Source organism: Electrona antarctica (assembly GCF_951216825.1).
Source record: "Electrona antarctica genome assembly, chromosome: 7".
Classification (NCBI taxonomy): Eukaryota; Metazoa; Chordata; class Actinopteri; order Myctophiformes; family Myctophidae; genus Electrona; species Electrona antarctica.
In genome coordinates this window covers 40,113,770-40,134,065 of record NC_136812.1, presented here as the reverse complement: position 1 = coordinate 40,134,065, position 20,296 = coordinate 40,113,770, and the positions used below count along the sequence as shown (strand labels likewise).

Genomic DNA, 20,296 nt, shown 5'->3' with positions numbered 1-20,296 from the left:
CAAATATGAGAATGAAAAATCTAAATATTCAGTATGTTCGCTATCATCATAAAATTTGCAAAATATACATATTCAGCATGATATCAATTGATATTAAATAATAATCTAACATAACTACGGTAAAATTATATGTATTATACATCCTAGCTTCACAAGTTCACATACACGTCAACCAATCAGAAGTCTTCTTGTTGGACCAATGACCATCAGTTCTCAGTAGTAATGGTGGGCATGAGTGTTCTCCGGTCTGCTGCTGCTTTTGCAGCCAGACTGAATCCTCTCAAACATGGAAACAACGCGGTGAATCTGCTGTCCAGGACCATTCCGCGGACAGACAAAGGTAAAGGACACAAGGACAGCTTTCATACTGGGTTGTTTTTATCTTCATGGTGGTTATCTGCCTCCATGACCTTGTGTTGGCTCATTAGCTTGTTGCTAACGATAGCTTTGTTGCTGTCAACAGAACACTACAGTTGGCCGAGTTGGGACTATCGTCCTGCCTTCACTGTCTGTGATGCTATTTGTTTTCTACCGTTTCCGCATAGTAGCATTTATTTTAGTGCGTGTAATATTGACTACAGCTTTATTCAATTATATGGGTCAAAGGCAAGTCCAGACAGTGTTCAGATAAGTGTAAAGTAAGTAGATTCGTGTGAAATAATCACAAGGGATGAAAGGATCATTAAGTAGCTGCAAAGGAGTACTTTCTAACCTTTCCAACGATTTTTATGGAATATAATTTGCATGTTTATTGTTTGTTGCATTTGTCACCCTTGTTTTGCAGTTGCTGTTCGCTGGGGTCATGGAAAGAAAATGTTTGTGGTCAAACCCACTGACTTCTATGACCGACGGTTCCTCCACTTATTGGTGAGCGTTTGAACAGCTTTTCAGTTACAAAACAACTACCAACCAATAACTAAATTGCTTTACATCAAGAGGATAATTGTATCCACCTTGTAAACACATAAGTTATAACCTATCAGAAATTCTTCTCGGGTCTGTGACCCCATACGATACCTATGCACTCTTGTCATTTATGTATTCTTTATAAGAATTACTGAATTGTTGACCGTGCTACTAAAGCATGCATGTCTATCATTCATTGAGACTTTGTTAGCTGCTGCCAGGCATACCAAGGCTACAGCACCTATAGTAAGGGCATTTTATCAGGTATTTGACCATTCTGGGAACTAAATCGTTACCAAGAAATTTCTTCACCAATGTGTTTCTAAAGGTGTCTAATAACATATACTAAAAGTTTGAAATTCAACTCCCGTGGGAAATTGAGTTATTAGCATAATATGTGACCATACCCTTAACATCCTATATAAGGCAAAATTTCATCATTCTTTAAGTAGCATGTGACATATGAAACTAGGGGGTTTTCATGATTCTGAATCCATTCCAAGCATTAGTTTTGCACAAAAAACACTCCTTGGGCTAAATTAGGCCATATCCACTTGACCAAATGTGCTGACCTCATCACGTTTGTGAGGCAGTTTTCCTCCCAAGGAGTGTTTTTTGTTAGTACATTTTCATAGATCTCTCTTACTACTAATCAACAGATAACATTAGACATGTACTTAGTGTTCATGTATTTAGAGATGCAGAATTTACATCATTTAATTTAATGAAATTGCATTTTCGTCCCTACTCTTCTCAGAAATTTTACGTTCTTTTGACTGGGATTCCAGTGGCAGTCCTTATCACATGTGTGAATGTGTTCATTGGTAAGTAAACGTGTGTGTGTGTGTGTGTGTGTGTGTGTGTGTGTGTGTGTGTGTGTGTGTGTGTGTGTTTGTGTGTTTGTTTGTTTGTTTGTAACTGAAATCCGGAGTGCAATTGTGTGTTTTTTTTTTTAGGTGAGGCAGAACTGGCTGAAATCCCAGAAGACTATGAACCAGAACATTGGGAGTACTACAAGGTATAATTTCATTCATACATACAGTAACTACTTTCAACGTGGTGTCCCAATTCTGGGCATGTCATAGGCAAAAGTCTTAATAAGAAAAAATTTTAAAATGGCAATCTACAATCTCACCGTATTGTGTCACAAATCACGATGCATTGAGAGATTAAAGGGCAGTTATTTTAGATAATCCTTGTATGGTATATATGGGTTGCGTTTGATACGCATTTATGACACTATACTTAAATTCTGTGAACAGTTACAGTTGTAATATTCTAAGAAATGATTCCACAGAATATATTTTTAGGGAGGCTGTCACTGGTTAAATAGAAACAACTACACTCTTGCTTGCAGTAGTGACAGTATTCACTATTGTACTTCATACTACTTCAATAGTAGTTTGCTGTTATTTAACATTTTACAATATGTCTGCCTTCCTCTATGATTGTAGCACCCTATCACCAGATGGATTTCACGAAACATTTACGACAGCCCTGTCAAAGACTACGAGAAGATGATGGCAGCTATCCACATTGAGCAGCTGAAGGGAGAGATGCGGTAAGTTTTATTACCGCAACATTTTGAACACGTTACTGACACATTCTGTACAGGGAAAGGGAGTTAGGGTGATTATATCAAGGTATTTTGATTAGATGCACTTTGTGACTATGTTCTTTTTTATGCATTAAAATGTCATGAAAGAAGGGGGAGAAATATATTACATGGACGTTCTTCTTTATAAAAAAATATTAGCATAATTTAAAAAAATCTGCATAATTATTTATTTTCAAACACCAAAACAAATTTGATAATAAAAAATAGAAATATGCCATATCTGCATCTTTACGCCGAAGCTCCACTGCAGCCATCGGGTGTCGTGTCAGCATCAATGCAGGGAATGTTCCCTTTTTAATGAATCATGAAGGGTTCTCCACTGCCGGGTGCCGGCGTTGCGCGCGTTCGCTGCCAATACCAATATCTATATTCAAATGTATTTTATAAATTTAAAAATGTGGTCTGGAGGTTATTTTGGGCCAGCAATGTCTGTCTTGATGATATGACTATAGAGTTTTAAACAGATTGGTGCAGTTATATTATACCTAAAAACACAAATCAGGCTGTTATAGGGCCACCATGTGGCTGATTTGAACATTTGAGCATCCAGGGAGTGTTTGCACAGTTTCACTGCGATCAAGCCAATGATGCCGGAGATTAGCTGATCACAGACGGACGGACGGACGGACAGGGTGCAATAGTCTCGACCATGACTTTCGGCCTGGCGGAGACAATAACAAAAACATGTAAGAAGTGAGCAATGCGTTATTATCTTGTAGATCTGCCATCTTCACTAGTTTGAGCCCTGGGCAAATTTCTAATTTCTCTTTTGGGTCTTCTTGGGCTTAAAGTTTTGGAAATTCACTGCTGTAATGGCATGTTGTTCAGTTAGACGGATGCAAACGTGTGTGCAAACAGGACTACAACAGGACTACAAGTACCCAAGTATTTGGGTTCATATATATCTTATTCCCAGAAGGACATTCAAAAGCAACTAGAAAAAGTGCCCTTCTGGGCACAGGTCTCCACCAGGACGATAGGAGTGTGTGTGTGATGTTTGGCAAAATGTTTAGGAGCTGTGTGTGTGTGTGTGTGTGTGTGTGTGTGTGTGTGTGTGTGTGTGTGTGTGTGTGTGTGTGTGTGTGTGTGTGTGTGTGTGTGTGTGTGTGTGTGTGTGTGTGTGTGTGTGTGTGTGTGTGTGTGTGTGTGTGTGTGTGTGTGTGTGTGTGTGTGTGTGTGTGTGTCGCGGCTTGGCCTGTTGTAGCGCCACCATGAGGCTGATTTGAAAACTGTCAAGTGGCATTTCTTCCAAAGCCTAGTGGGAATATGCATGCACAGTTTCACCACAATCGGACGCTGCGTTGAGTAGTTGTGGCGATTTGTACAAAGCAGGCTACTCCTGAAAAGTTTAGAAGCCAATTGTAGCCAATGAGGGTGGATTCTGAGAAATCAAACAAACCCGTCTTGATCACATGACTATGGAGAGCATGTGTACCGATTTGCGTGAAATTTGGATAAAATCTGAAGGAGAAATATTAGAAAATGTGTTTTACATATGTCGGCCTCCTGGTGGCGCTATAAAGAGCAGATGTGAACAATTCTAGGCAAAGGTTTTTCCTTGGCCTCTAGGGAGTTGGCATACAAAGTTATCCACAGATCCGTGCAGTTAGAGGTAAAAACACTTTTCGGCCAGTTATAGCGCCACCATGAGGCTGAGTTGAAAATGTTTATGTGGCATTTCTTCCTCGGCCTAGTGGGAATGTGAGTGCACAATTTTACGGAAATCACACGATGTGTTCATGATTTGCAGCATTTTGTTTGAAACTGAGCACTACTGCAAACTTTGGAAGCCAATCTTAGCCAATCAGGATGGAGTCTGAGAAATCTGAAAGACCCGTTTCGTTGAATGGCTCTAGAGAGACTGTGTACCAATTTGCGTGATGTTTGGACAAAATCTGTAGGTGTACTGTCCAAAAACGTGTTTTGCACAAAGCGGCCTCCTGGTGGCGCTATAACAGGCCGTTCTGGAAATTTTGGGGCAGAGGATCATCGTTGGCATCCAGGGAGTGTGTGTGCAAAATGTGGCATCGACCGGGTTAACGGTGCCGGAGATTAGCTGTTCACAGACGGAAGGACGGACGGACGGACGGACGGACACACACACACACACACACACACACGGACGGACGGACGGACGGACGGACGGACGGACGGACGGAGTGCAAAACATACTCTCTCCCCATGCCTTCGGCCTGGTGGAGACAATGATATGCATACAATCTGGTCATCCCAGTTTAGTAAGAGGTTCAAAGTAAAAAATATGTAGGACGACCGTCGAGCCGATTCTACTCTATGGCTCCGAAACATGGACACTTTCAAAGAAATTAGAGAAATGGCTGGATGGCACTTACACCTGCCTTCTAATGAGAGCGCAACAGCTACAGAGCTGATCATGAGGTTATATCTTCCCTTCTCTGGAATCCTGCCTCAAAGCAGACCAGAGGTAGAAAACTGTCGTTCCCTGATGTCATTGCTAGGGACACATGCACCAGTAAGCAGGAACTGGGGATGGCAATTGAGGACCGGGAAGTCTGGCGTGGCATTATGAAATCCATGATCTCGACCACGGTCGAAAATTGATGATTGTGTGTGTTTTCGTGTTTTCAACAGATTGACACAACTGGAGGTACGTCAACAGATGAGGACCAAGGGAGATGGTCCGTGGTTCCAGGTGGAGACCTTGGACAAGAGTTTGATCGACAACAGTCACAAATCGACACCCGACAATTAAACCAAACTACCCTACTGTCAAATACGTCATTGTGAGGAATCTCACCGCTGTAAATTATTTCGATCTTGCATAAATAAAGTATATGTATCTTGATATTGTGTCTTGCAGGATCTTTACTAATTGTTTGAAAAGAGTTAATGGCATTCACAGTTAATGGGTGACACCGGGTCAAAGTTCCTGTCCACCACTTCAGAGTCGAGGGGTTTGAATTCTCCATGGTGCCGACATGGCCGAGCTTCCATGAACACAATTGGCCGTGTTTTCAGGACGGAAGCCAGGCAGGGAGGGATTTTTTCTCCTATGGGCTGGGGCAGTGCCTGTCATTGGGGCATGTTGAAGGGAGTGTTCCCCCTCATGCACTATATCCTCCTAGTGGGGGCTCCTCACTTGCAGGTGAGCTAATAGGGAACATCAGCAGTAGAAATGACATACATGTATTGGGATCTGTCATTTGGAATTGGCATAATGACTAATTTGGGAGAAAAAGGTAAAAATAGTTGGCCAATGGCTGTTGTAATGAATAGGAACATCCACTACAGGGCAGACTTGAGCAGAGTGCCCTGTAGTGAACACCTTGGTTGCTTGGTAGGTAAAAAAATCTGATTTTGATACTGGACAAAGAAAAAATACATAATGCTGTATTAATATGTCAATCACTTCCCACCCACTAAAATTATGAATACAAAGAACTGGCCACACAGAAGTGGAAACAATTCGATATTCTGTTAATTTTCAGATGACTGAGTGCTGTATAAATTATATATATAAACGGCACTATAAAATGTATTATTTCATGTAGAAGTATTGATATCTTTAGCACTTGGTTAAAGGGAGGTGTACTAGGTGTAGTGTTTGTGTGGGCAGCTTAATTAATCATCCTGGGTGGTGGGAGGGGCCCCAGAGATATATGCTGGGCCCATGCAGCTAATAAAATTACACAATGCGCATCAAATAAGCACTGTTTTTCCGTGTGCAAGACGAAGGTATTCTAAAAACACAATTAGATATTTTGTTTTGCTGTTAATATTTCTACTACGTCTACGGGGTAACCCGGGGTTGCAAGTGCGCCCCCGTGCAATATATATTTTTTCAGCGTCACATCCCCCGGGCCGTCGCTGGAGGAATGTCGGGACAGAGTGCTTTAAAAATAGCATCCTCTGCCCTGACTGCCCCGCTGCTCTGGTGACTCCCGGAGCATTGTGGTGCGAGGAGCAGGAATGCGAAGATGGCTGCAGACCTAGGAGAGCTGCTGGTCCCGTACATGCCCACCATCAGAGTCCCCAGAACAGGAGACAGGGTATTCAAGAGCGAATGTGCCTTTTCCTTCGATTCTCCCGTAAGTGTCCACACCCCCCTCGTCCGATATATGGTTGTTTCTGGAATATGTGTCTACTCATCCCAGTGTGACTCCTGCTTGCACTAACAGTACCAACACGTGAAGTGCTACGCTCGTGTGTGTGTGTGTGTGTGTGTGTGTTCAACATGAGCGCGGGTCTGCTGGAAATAAATAATTAAATTGTTGTTTACATCCCAGAGAGGCAGCATGATGGGGTTTCCTTTGTGAACAGGCCTGCCTTCATTCGGGTTTACGCTACAGCGAGCAATCAGTTACTTAACACCATATTATATAATAACACCTGCGTGGTCTCACAATCTTACCCTGTCAATTCTGGTTGATATTAATTGTTAAACCTGAATTCCCTACCTGAAATGCTGACTAGTCGTTTTTGAGAAATCCACGACATGGCATAGTCTGTTATCTGTGAAATGATGGCTAATAATATTGGTGACAGAGTTTTTCACCTAAAACAACGGTGTGTGGACTTTTCAGCCATACACAGACCGTTATTGACAGCTTTGAATATGCAAAGGCCTACTCTTATAAAATTGTCTGAATTATTTGTTTATTTATTCTGGAACATGTATTATTGTGGTTCACTTGTAGAAACAGATTGTCACTGTTCTAGCTTTACATTTAATTCAGTGGATATTTTTTTGAAATTAATTTGGCTAAAGCAAAATTAGTGCACTACAAAACGGTTTACATTATGACAATTTCACAAACCAATTTTAAAGGTGACTCAGCTGCCTGGAGTTCATCATGTCGCTCTGAGGACTGGTTTATTTTTATCCCAGTGCTGTTGAAGCTCATATGTCACCCTGAGCCACTTGAACGTTTCAAAGTTGTATAGGCTATGCTATGGTCTAGATATAAGTATGGTAATGTTTATTTTTTATTTTATTTCACCCATTCACATGTAGAATGTTCTGTCAGAGAATTGATTTCATAACTTGGGGTCTTGAGTATCCTACCTGAAACATCATTTGTAGCTGTTATTGTTGCAGGCTGTGTTTTTGAAGTCTCTAAGTGTTACAACAGTGTAAACACCAGTATCCTGTAATGGTCTTTGTGAAGTGATCTAGGCCAAATGGTGGCCTCGGTACCCACTGCTACCCAGGCTTTTATTGTCATTCAGCCAAATGGTAACGGGATAGGTGGGCACCAAGGAAGAGGGCACCTCGGTGTTAAATTGTATACTTTTTCCAAAATGTTTTTAACTAAAGTTAAGTTTACACGATTAGAACATGCTTAAACATTTGACAGTTACGGTCTAATCTACTGTATGTCCAGTCATTTTGGGCCATAAACAAGAATTTGAAGGTGCCACAGACGAAAAACAGTCTAAGTCCACACTATTGATCCATAATGTATAAATGATAGATAAGGGTTAAGGACAACGAGGCCTTTTCGTGGAGGGGTCAGAATGAAATTTGGACTTGGACTGTTTTTCGTCTGTGGTACTAATGTACTGTGCATGTTTGCATCATGTATACTTTACATTACATAGTTAAGACCAGTTTGGACAATTTCTCTAATACATATATTTTTTTAACATTTTGGACAAAATAGCAATGTTTACATCGAGATGTCCCTAGTGCCCACCTATCCTGACCTGTATCCGCCCAAATAAGACACCTGCAAGAGAGCGCTGGCTTATATTAGCGGAATAATTTGACCACTTACCAGGTTGTAAACTGATACAATACCTCTTGTCCACAATCACAAAATAAATGGGTTCTTTGCCTGCATGGGCACATTTCCCACAAACTAGGTTGAGGACATGATGTCATTATTTGAAATGACTGACTAATCATAATGTTCACTGCTAGATACAAGAAGAGACAACTTGTGATTTTGTGCCAAAAAATGGCTGAACTTATTGGCTTTTTCTAGACCCCAGATAATGCATCATTGTAGACTCCTTAATTTGGGACAAAGTGTATTTTCAACTACAATGGCGTGTTGTCCAAACTAAATATAAAAAGGGTATCTTTGAGAAACAAAGAAAAGGTCCTGCACACTGTCAGGCACATGCCAAAATGTTGCTCTTTATTAGGCAGACGTTTCGGTCGATTAGACCTTCATCAGGACAGACAATGTCTGTCCTAATAAAGAGCAACATTTTGGCAAGTGTCTGACAGTGCGGGACCTTTTCTTTGTTTTTCAAAGATACCCTTTTTAATGTATGCTACATTTCCCTACGCACCTGTCACTAGCCTTCTGAGGTGTGCATCGGCCTTTGGCTAAAAAGTCCAAACTAAATATAAATGCTAAAAGTGACAGCCTTTTTCTGAGAGTTCCTTCAAAATCATTGCTGCATGTGCCATACTTACTAATCATGTATCTAGAACGGCTGAGCAATGTGTCATAAAGTGCTTCCTCACTGACAACTGACGTCTGACTGACATGATCCCAAACATCAATGTTTCCCTCCCAAACAAAGCTGGATCCTACGTCAGTCCCTGACATTCATTCAGTGCCGGGTGATACTGGCAAAACCAAGTATCAGGGATGTTAATAGTTAATTGTTAATCGTTAATCGATTAATCGCTGTTAAGAAATGAATCAATTAAACTTAATAATTAATAACTAATCAAATTAATCAAAACGTCTCTGCTTTTGCATGTGATGTGACAGACAAGACAGTGCACTTTTCATTTGATTCTATTTCTCATACAAAGATGCCATTGCCTGGCCCTGAATTGCAAATGGTCAAATAACTATTTGATTAAGGAATATAATATGCCTTTTGTATTATTTCTGTATATCAGCAAAGTGTAGATTTTTATGTTAGTCATTGAGGGAAATTAAGATTCTCAACCAAAAAAAATGCTGATTATCAACTAACCGGTTAATCGATCGAGAAGCTTATCAAAACTTATCAACTATCAATTAATGCATACATCGATAATTTCCATCCCTAATCACAATGCTTTTGTAGGGCTATCTTCGACTAAAGAATTTATTAGTCGACTAATAGTCATAGAATCTGTCGACAAATTGATTAGCTGATTTAATTGCCAAATGTGTAAATTGCTCATGTATACAATCTTGCATATAGTCTTGGTTGACTAAGCTAAACTGACCGAAATGTATTTAACAAGAATACCTCAATAATATAATGTGCTCTATTATGTCGGGGATGAGTTGGTGTTTTCTGAAGATATTTGTACACATTTGAAATGATCATTAGTAATAGACATGATGATCATGACATGATGATTATTTTACTCAGCTAAAATAATTATATATTAAGTTCCACAAAGTTCATCAGTTAACTGTAATGTAGCTCTTACCATCAGGAAATTATATTTAAGTTACTGTATATCACAATATGACATTAAACCCCTCATGATGACTCATTATATTGATATTATATTTATGGACCAGCTCAGCATTAATAAGCTTAGTAAATCTCTTTGTTAATGGGTATTGCTGTGCTAAGTTTACTTTTGTATTAAGGGAAACTCGGGTCAAGCCATTAAATCTTGTTTGTTTATTTCCTGCAGGAGTCTGAGGGAGGCCTATATGTGTGCATGAACACATTCTTGGGCTTTGGAAGGGAACATGTGGAGAGACATTACCGCAAAACAGGACAGAGTGTGTATATGCACCTCAAACGACATGTCAAACAGGTAAGGGTGTGTGTGTGTGTGTGTGTGTGTGTGTGTGTGTGTGTGTGTGTGTGTGTGTGTGTGTGTGTGTGTGTGTGTGTGTGTGTGTGTGTGTGTGTGTGTGTGTGTGTGTGTGTGTGTGTGTGTGTGTGTGTGTGTGTGTGTGTGTGAGAGAGAGAGAGAGAGAGACTGTGCATGTACATGTGCGCGTGCCGTGTATTGGATTAGAGGTAACATTATATGTTTGCCTCTCAGTGTCACAACTTCAGGGTGCTCTTTCAGGCCACTGACTCAGTGATCAACCCACCGTCTACTAGTCAGGCTGCAGATTTCCACTGAACCCAGATAGTCCATAGGCCAGATGCCTCATTATCGGATATCGTTGCCATAAAAAGGGACAATGTGATTTTTGTATTGCTACATATCTGTAGTTTATTAAATGATGTGATAGCAATATCAAAATGGCAGCTGATTACTTGTTTTCGGCCCTTATCTGATATATGATAAAAATTGTATGGTAAATGGCATACCGGTAACTAATAATGGGCCGATTTGGATGATTCTGCCATCAAAGTATAGGTTTTCTGGGGTGCTGAGTTGATTTATGAGGTGACTGAAGCAATTCAAGTGCAGTGTCATGTGTCAAAGGTCAATGTCAAGGTCATTTTGGATCCAAAATGTCCTATAATACTACACTAAACCGTTTTAGACTTCTTTTGATCACCTGTTGTCCTCTGATCCGGAAGTAGTAGATTAACTCACAGGTTTGTGGAAGAGCATACTCTATCGTAAACACTGAAAACACCAAATTACGTCTATAGATGTCAATAGCAGTAAATGATATTGAACTACGTAACCTCTTCCTCATTAGAACTGTCCTGTTCAAGTGTAGGCACTGACTCTTCCTCAGGTGCTTGATTTGCACAGTTCTGGAGTTTGCAGAGGTCTGTAGTACATCTCAACCCATTGCTGCTGAGACAACTGCAGTTAGGAAGCTTGCATACTTGTGCACATTTACAGCCCAAAACTCAAGGACTACATCTGGTGCTGGGGCTGTGCGCATCCACTTGAATTTCTAACTGTACCTTCAACAGTTGTCCATCCACTCTGTATGGGATCTGGTGCAGATGGGTGAGTCTGCTGAGCCTGAGAGCATCTCCATATTCGAGTCTGGTAATTGGCACGGAGGGCATGGAGAAATAAAGGGGGGAAAAAGCTGGTAACGGATCACTGGAGGTGGTCCCAGACAGGTTCCAGCTACAAGTGAACTGCTGCAGTTGGTCAAAGAGCTCTGTTGAAACATCCCAAGTCTGGCCAAGTTGTTTGAATGTCTCCTTTACAAGTGACCCAGGTGTTCACCTGGGTTTTTATCAGATGCTGTGCAATAGCAAGCTGAGTCTATAGACGAATTCAGAAACGGGTCTCATGGTCGCAGCTTACGTATTTCCTGTAGGTGGAGCAGACATAGCTGCGGGGTAAACCCGCACCTCTTCTACTACAGTGAACTGTAGAGTGACTGATGTTAGTCTGCCTCAAACGTTACTCTTTTACCTGCTTTTTACTAACACTAACATTACAAAGATGCCCAGAACATCGGGATGAACCTGTGTAGTTTATGGCTGCTCCAACAGTAGTGGCAACATTAAAAAAAAAAAAAAAAAAACGGAATGTCACAATATCCACCGCGGTGGCTGAGAGCAGAGGCATAGAGTAATGGTTAAGACGAAGCAATGAAAGGTCCTGAAAGATACATAACGTCAGTCTTACCCAATCTTTCTGTTTTATGAACACAAGGCTGCTGTACTTTATACCTCATACTTTAAATGCTTAGTATGAGGTATAAAGTAGTTTACAGTCGTGAGTAAAAATACTCCTGACTGTAAATTACAATATATAAAAAGAGAGGATCCGGGCACTCAAAGTTAAAAAATGAGGAACGCCTTTATTAAATTAAAAAGGCAACTGCCAAAATGTTTCGACCAACAAGGTCTTCATCAGGGCAAGAATTCTATGTCTTGATCCTGTTTTTGATCCGTGTGAGCACCTTTTTTATCATTATCACGTTTTGCTATCTCCGTTGAGCACCTGGTTAGTTCCTCTTTTTCTGTAAATTACAATACTTGCCCTCTACTTGCATAACATATTTTTTGTATTGTAAATTACACCACACTGAAAGCAACAAACCCCTAAACCAGAAACCACAGGTTATCAGTAAAAAACAAAGAAGGCAATAGCTGCTTCCTCATTGGTCCTAATTGGTCCCCCACATAAACTTCCCTCTGTAAAGTGCTTCTATTTTCATGCCTCGATCCGGCCAGAAACAGCTGGTCACATTCTGCTGGCTCCTGTGTCTCTCATGTTTTTTCCCATGTGTGCGCTTACACCAGAGTGTGTCAGCATTCTCTGTTGGTCTGTCTGTCCGCGCTGTCCATCCGCCTCCGAGCCTGTTGCTCAATTGATGGGCAGCCACCTGAAGCTGATTGGATCAGAAGCAAAGCAGTCAGTGGCATTGGGTTGTTTAGTCTCCAGACACTGCTTTGGCAGGTTCTATGGTGGTGTGGTACAGTGCTTCACGTCTATTAATTAATTCAAATTATAACGTGTCACTGTCAGTTCATATTGGTGTATTGATAAGTACGTTTTTGATGGCAGACCTGAGACTGTTTAGCAAGCGATTTTATTGCTGCCCCACCAGACAACAACCGTAGTATTGAGCAACAGCAAAGTCAGAATGCATTGATAGCATAGAGCCATAGACTGTAAAATGGAAAGAGGAGACGACTGGCAGAAGGCAACACACATATCGTTGCTGTCGGGCAGAAACCTTGTACTGTATGTCTAAAACTCTAAAACGGTTACCTTACAGGAAATGGAAAGGAGGACCTGTGGCCCAATGCAGTTATTATTTAATCACAAGTTCACTTGTTGATACCTTTCATTGGTGCAAATATTTATAAAAAACACAGACAGTCTCTAACCACTTCCAGCCTGACATCCCTATTTTGAGCAGTTTGAAAAACCAGAGGTTCTGGCCGCTATGCGTCCCTCACACCTAACGTTGCACCGTCAATCCTACCGTCGATGTCTCAGGGTCTCATAGTGTCCGTTGTACAACCGTCTGTCCCGTTGTGTCCTTTTTGTGCCCATACTGTATATGGAGATGTCTGTTTCTGTCTGTCTACCTGTGTCCCTTTATGCCCATATATGGAGATCTCTGTATCTGTCAGTCCTTGTCCCTTTTATGCCCATATATCCCTCAGTATATACCCATATACATAATGCCCCTATACATAATGTACAAAAATCAGCGGTTCTGGACGATGCGGTGCGAGAGTGAAGTCTAGCCAACACCAACTCGGGACTCCTGAATCGTTGCCCTCCACACTCACCTATGTAACATCAGCGTCTTGAGCTCTCCAGTGTTGTGTTAGCTAAGCTGTCACGTGTGTCATGTGGTGTGCTTCTTGCCTTTCCTGGCTTTTCCCTGGTTCGGCTCCCTGAGTGTTACAGTAGTTTGCTTGCCCCTAGTTCCAGGTGCTGCCCTGCCAGGCTGCCAGCCTCATCTTTCTCCCTCTGACTTTGTCTGTGACCCGTGGTGGGTCCCCGTAAGCCCAACCGCTGACTGGTCCAAGCTGAGGGCTTGTAGATCAGCTATCGTTGCTACTTTAGCGTCAAACCAACGTGCAACAAACTATAAAGTAGGGCTTATATGGTTGAGGGATGACCAACAACAACATTAACTTATGACAAATGAAAAACTTGAAAGATGGAGATACAAGGTTTCTGACTGACAGCAATGGCATTGATATGTATTTCTTTTGTGGTGCATCCACATCCACACCCCCAGGAACGCGCCCAGGGGGCCAGGCCGGTTCCGGCGTGCCGCCCTGCGTCTGAAACGGTTGAGAAATGACAGTTACCGTGTGGGGATCCCTCTACTGTACCCTAGTACTGTACTGTACTGTACTGTACTGTACTGTACTGTACTGTACTGTACTGTACTGTACTGTACTGTACTGTACTGTACTGTACTGTACTGTACTGTACTGGCACACCCGAAATCATCATATATATATACGGTTAATATGTGTGTGTGTTTGTGTGTGTGTGTGTGTGTGAAAAACAACCATGCTGTTTTCGTGCTCAGACCCACCCACCCAGCCCTCACCCTGCCACCCACACACATAGCTCCGTAAGGGAGTGGTTGCACCACTCAAAAAATCACACACAAAAATAATAAAGACCCCTGTTGTTAGGTTGGCCTTAGCTTAGACCTTCTTGTTTTGCTCTTCCTGAACCTACTGTGGATTATACCAGGGACTAGTTGACTTGGACTTTAGCTCTTCGTGAACCACACCTTGAATAACGTTGCATCTAATAATGTCCTGTGCCTGCACCGTATGTATACTGTATAATGCACAGTATACAACAGTACACAGTGGCTGCTCTGCTGCTCATTGCTCAGTGCTCACGCACCATATATATATATATAACACACCATGTGTACATTTATTTTGTGAGAAAAGAGACCCCTTGGTTGTACAGCCTGTAAATAAGATAAGAGAGACCCTACGGTTGTGCCGTAGGGTCGTAGCTTGTACATTTCTGAAGCCCTTTACTTGTACTTTTTGTGGTAAAAGTGCTCAAACTTTCTTCTTTCCTGCCATGATTTCCTACCCCCAACAAAATTACACGATGGGAACTAATTAACGAATTTCACACACGTTCTTACTTGTACAGCTGTGATGTGATTCTGATTATGAATCTATTTAACCAATGTTTTGGAAATGTGTGTAGTCATGATGCTAAGGTTGTACATAGCCTCCATTCTAGACCACTGAACTGCTTGCCCTCCTCTGATTAGTCTCAACTTGTCCTCTTGTCTTTTGCCCATGGTGTGATAGGGAGTTTCCCCTTGCCTTGTAAACTGACCTGGTGAGCACTGAGCAGAACATGTAGCATCTATTTCAAACAAAATGACTATAGCATCAGGACTCTCTAACTGTACTCATATGGCACTTCATGTCATTATTTCTTAAGATTATTTTGAAGTGTTCTACTGCTCCATTGAAGTTTCCCTTGTGTTTCCTACAGAAATCCACAGGTGCTGCAGGAGGCGCCATCCCCAGAAGAAGAAATGGGAAAGTGTTTCTAGGTAGGTAGTCCTCCGGCCTGCAAAACAGACACAACTGGACTCCCTGTCGTTAGTGTGGCTGTTTCTGCTATCTTTGTTCGTATCAAAGTCCAGAACAAGAAAAACCGTTCTGTCTCACTTTAGCTCTTTTTGCATTGCTATATGGAACAGCAAGCTTGCCCAATTTATTTTTCCTGTAAGCTATTGATACTAGCAAACACTGCAGCAGGAAATAAAGTTGGACTGAATGCTTATGTTCCACAAGTTTAACAACAGCATTGTTTGATTCACTATTTTCATCCGTATTCAGGATGATTGTACAATCACAATTCTCCATTGGTCTCTATTGTTATTGTTTTTGTTACACTGCCATCTCCTTGCTCAAAGCAACAGATATTTCCCATGTGGAGCCCCCCAACCCCCCCCCCCCCCCCCCCCCCTCCTCTTGTGGTTTAAATATAGCCCATTTATTTGTATATATGCGGTTGGTAACGGTCTAAATTCAAAGTGCCACATGCCCAGGCTGGCCCACTCCCCTCCTGCTTGGGGTGCGTGGGGGTTTACAGTGCCTCTTCTCCTAGCTGCTGCCCTCCCAGCTGCCACCGCCCGTCAATGCCCCGTCCCAGCCTAGCCTGACACACTTCTGCCACTGGCAGCCATGACGCAGGCCGGCTCAGAGGGGACCAGGTGTCTCTCTCTGTCTGAACGACAGCATGACAGTCTGACGGCGTAAAGGATTCCTTCCACTGAGGCTCCATTGATGGAATACACATTCAACATCCCTGTTTTCTAATCTCCTGGCACTTGGCGTGCTGTTGCCACCACAGTGAACTTCAATCACACCACTGTATATTAGGTCAAGTTGTACATATCTGAATCAGACCGTCGGAATTGGAAGTGACACGGTTTCTCTGGACTCTGGGGATCTGTGATGGTTTCTTATTGGCCTCCATTTTGAATCTTGTCTCCCATTCCATGTCAGTCACTCCTATTAGTTATGATGATGAGACCGACTGCTGTATTTGTGGCATCTCCGTACCAGTGTGATGATCTAATCGGCAAGTTGGGGCTTTACGTCACCAGGAAACCAGAGGACACAATAACAATGACACCAGAGGCACCCCGGGGGTTCACAGACAATTACCTATGGTTCCTCATGAGTCATTACACCATTTTGGTTTGGAGTAAAGATTGGACAGCTGTATATGGAGATTGATCTTGAGAACAGTCCCTTTGCCCTATGTCATTCCAAGCCAATTTTACTTTTTCAATTTTGGGATCCATGATGAGGCATGACCTATCTCATAGAAATGTGCACCATTTTCATGTAACCCATCATCTCAATAGTCTTGGTCTTTTTCAAAGATCATAATGAATAATGTTAGGTGTGCGGATAGGGGTCTGGTAGTTTGAGAGACTATGTCGAAATTGTGGTGGCACACACACTATTCCCTGAAAGTTTGTAACACACGGGTGTGTGACGAATAAACAATGCAAAAATGTGTATATTTTCATATAGATTGATTGACCTTGTTTCAAAGATGTGTCGCTTCATGGCCATCGCCATGTAATATTCGTGTTTTGGTGTGAATGTACTCATGACACCAACACTTACAAAACATATATTTGCGGGCTAATTAATTGCAAAAAAGAAAAAGAAATCACCTTTGACTGTTCAGTCAAAGATTAAGGTTTCTGAAGTGTACTTGAGCAAGACAACAAACATTACCTGCTCATAAATGCCTAAAATGTAGTATTTTTAACCAATACTATTGTCACACATACTATTGTGTATAGTTTGTTGATGTCCGGCAAATTTCCAGCATAGATGTTTAGTTTAATACTTGTGTCCTAGCTCCTGTTTGTTTTTAATATGTCCCACGCCGTACCTATTTCACACTTGCCCTCATTTGTGATCATTTTCTTTGACCATCATGGCAAGGTTTATTCTAGTGCTGTTTTTCCTTGCCATGTGGGGGGGTCTAAACTGTGGTCTTGTTTTGCTGTGTGGCCCAGTAATGCTTTTGAGACGGTAGCAGTGATTAAGGGCAAATAGTTGTTCCTTGTCTTTCAATAAATGTTCATGACCAAATCTCTATGTTGAGGATTATCTCAATGCATGTTGTATAGTCCAATAATCCATCTGTTAATTGGTGAATCATTAGGACTGATATGGAATGAAATGGTCTGTTGTCACCTGGTGAAAATGTCTGATCTACAAGCTCACAACTCTGGCTCACAACAAATGGTTGTGAGCTTGTAGATCTGCTATTTTCACTATTTTGGAATTGTTTGGAAAATCTTGTGTGTTATATGATCAGAGCCTTAATTTAGGCTCTAAACATTACACTTTATTTTTTTATTGTTTCACAGTAGAACAGTTATGGAATCAGGCAATATCAATGGATGGGGTATTTTAGCGTCAGTGCACAGTCTACTGTCAAACTATAACCATGAATGTGTGCTTCTTCCCTTGAAGATTTAGAGCTAAACCGTGACTTTAACGGAGAAGACTATGAGTATGACGATGTGGCCAAACTCGTCATATTTCCAGACCATTTCGAGATCCCTTTACCAAATATTGAGGAGCTGCCTGCGCTGGTTAGTGAATTGGTGCTGTCCAGGCATGTGTGTGTGTGTTTGTATATATTTCACTGCATGTTCGACCATGTTCAGTGATTTGCACCATGTCCTCCATAGAAGGGCAGCCAAATAATTAGTACTAATTTCAGGTGCACTTACTTTTAAATACTTAACCCTTCATCCTGGTTGTGAGGGGAACATTTGGCAAAAATTGCCGGACTTCAGGTTCACAACTTTTTACAATGTGATGCATTGTGAACTTGTATATTGGCTTTTGTTTGTGAAGAGATTTGGTGTAAAGGGGAAAAAAATCAGACCAAGTACAGAGCTGGTAAAATGTACTACATTTAGAGGGTTTCAGTGGTTAAGACTTTGACTCTGACTCAGAAAATGTACCACAGTGTCAAGTTTTAGATTGCACATACAGTATATGGATATACAGTATGCACACTTACAACTTTAGGCTCAATGTTACTGTATACTGTAGTGTAGATCCATACTTATACCGTGCACTTGTGTTTTTGTTTTTGTACATTGTCAACTCGTGTGCTATGCTGCTTTTGTTTTCCTATGTGCCGGTGTTGTGCTGTAAGGCTTTTGGTGCTATTTTTAAGCCCCTCTCTTTTCACTCAACTTTATTTGTGCAGCATGTGTTTGCGTGGGATGCTTCATCTTGGCATGCAGTGTGTATTTCATAATGCCTGGATTTGTGTTTGAAGTTTTGTGCATGCATTATTTATTGTATTGAACGAAACTTGTGTTGACGTTATTCATAATTCATGCCAACACCTGAGGTCTTTTCCTGGGTATCATGCAAGCATTAAGTCGGTTTTGCTTGATTTGGATTTATTTGAGATCGTTGTACATGTTGCTGCTTGCTTCTTTGTTTTCCTCTGCAGTCTTTCCTTCCAGCAGCTTATAGGTTGTGGTTTTATCAACATTTGTGACTATGCTTCACTCTTCCCCTCTGTTAGACCACCCTTTGCTCATGCTTAATGTCACTGTCCCAACAAAGGGACAGTATTGTGAAAAAAGCTTTATTAACGTATGAACATTTTGCAAAGAGAAGGAAAGTCCAAAGGCCGAGGCGCACTCAAGAGTTCTGGTGAAACAAAAGTTGAAAACCCTTTGTTAGAGCATTGCTGTGTGTATTTCAGAAGGAGCTTTCACCGTCAACCACATGAAACCAGTGGAAACAATAGATCTCAGCCGGGATCTAAAAGGCTACAACAGAACTGACTTAGACTTTTCTTCAATTTTTTTGTTTTACTGCTTGTATTTATTTATTAATAATTTATAGTTTTTACCACCTTTACTAAAACACTTAAGGCAGTATTATGCATGTCTTAAGTACCATGTCTTATTACTTAACTTAAGACCTGGAGGCGTGGTCAATGCTGTTTGGCCACTCAGAATAGAGGGTATGCGTGTGACATCATCATCAAACCAGGAAGTTATGCAGGAACGCCTACTGAGTGGCAAAAAACTACTTTCTGGCCTTGACAGCCCATACATCCACACAGAAAAGTCTTATCTGATTGCATTAAACAACATTAAACAATGTTAAACTCACTTTGCCTGTTGCTTTGCCACTCGATTTGCCACTCGATGTGCCATTCACTTTAAGCATGCGCATACTCTCTATAGCCAAATGGCATTGATCACGCCTCCAGGTCTTAAGTTAAGTAATAAGACATGGTACTTAAGACACGCATAATACTGCCCTAGGTCATTACACAATACACAGTACACACCAGGAGCGACGTGAATATACGATATGACAATGTATCGCGATGATTTCACACCAAACCTTTATTTTCGTGATGTCTCCATATTTGCGCTGAAATTCTCACCTTGTTTCGAAAAATAATTACGTTGCTTCATCACCTCATTATAATCTGCGCATGTTCTCATAACACAAACAGCATTTTAAATTAACGTGAATTAATCACGTGAAATAAACGCTCCTAGTGTTTACGGACCTTTAACCTTAAAAAATCCGCTCCACTGTCCAGGTGACAATAGCCTGTGATGCGGTGCTCAATTCACCATCGGCCTACAAGAAGCATGAGCCAGAGTCGTGGGACGAGGAGATTCAGGTATCCAGACACGCTAGAAGCCTCATACAGCAGGAGAACGAAGTCCGGATCCCACCCAGGTAAGAAACGCCACATTCTTTTTTGGGTGAACTACTCCTTTAAGACACCTCGGGTTGAGTTTCATGATCACCTTTCACCAAATGATCAAGATCACACGAGTGCGCCATAACTCTGATGATGTTATTGGACATTGTAAATGTGTCGCTCGAAAAGTAATTTCTTTATAAGCCTGGTATTACCTAGGTTTCATGCAGTTATGTAAATAGATG

At 41.4% G+C, this 20,296-nt stretch overlaps 2 protein-coding genes across 2 annotated transcripts in view; both read left to right on the top strand.

The window, feature by feature from the left end:
• The first annotated feature begins 181 nt into the window (after positions 1 to 181).
• On the top strand, positions 182 to 5,348 carry ndufb5 (NADH:ubiquinone oxidoreductase subunit B5). Its single transcript, XM_079507101.1, has 6 exons — positions 182 to 340; positions 785 to 867; positions 1,664 to 1,730; positions 1,863 to 1,924; positions 2,361 to 2,467; positions 5,135 to 5,348. The coding sequence occupies exons 1-6, from the start codon at positions 223 to 225 to the stop codon at positions 5,253 to 5,255; spliced, it is 558 nt and encodes a 185-aa protein (XP_079363227.1). The 5' UTR covers positions 182 to 222; the 3' UTR covers positions 5,256 to 5,348.
• Positions 5,349 to 6,450: 1,102 nt separating this feature from the next.
• usp13 (ubiquitin specific peptidase 13) overlaps positions 6,451 to 20,296 on the top strand; it is a 45,446-nt gene continuing 31,600 nt past the window's right edge. The window contains exons 1-5 of the mRNA XM_079507102.1: positions 6,451 to 6,591; positions 10,107 to 10,232; positions 15,306 to 15,366; positions 17,825 to 17,946; positions 19,944 to 20,086. Of these exons, the coding sequence (XP_079363228.1) occupies positions 6,481 to 6,591; positions 10,107 to 10,232; positions 15,306 to 15,366; positions 17,825 to 17,946; positions 19,944 to 20,086 (563 nt within the window). The 5' untranslated portion in view covers positions 6,451 to 6,480. The remainder of the gene's footprint in view (positions 6,592 to 10,106; positions 10,233 to 15,305; positions 15,367 to 17,824; positions 17,947 to 19,943; positions 20,087 to 20,296) is intronic.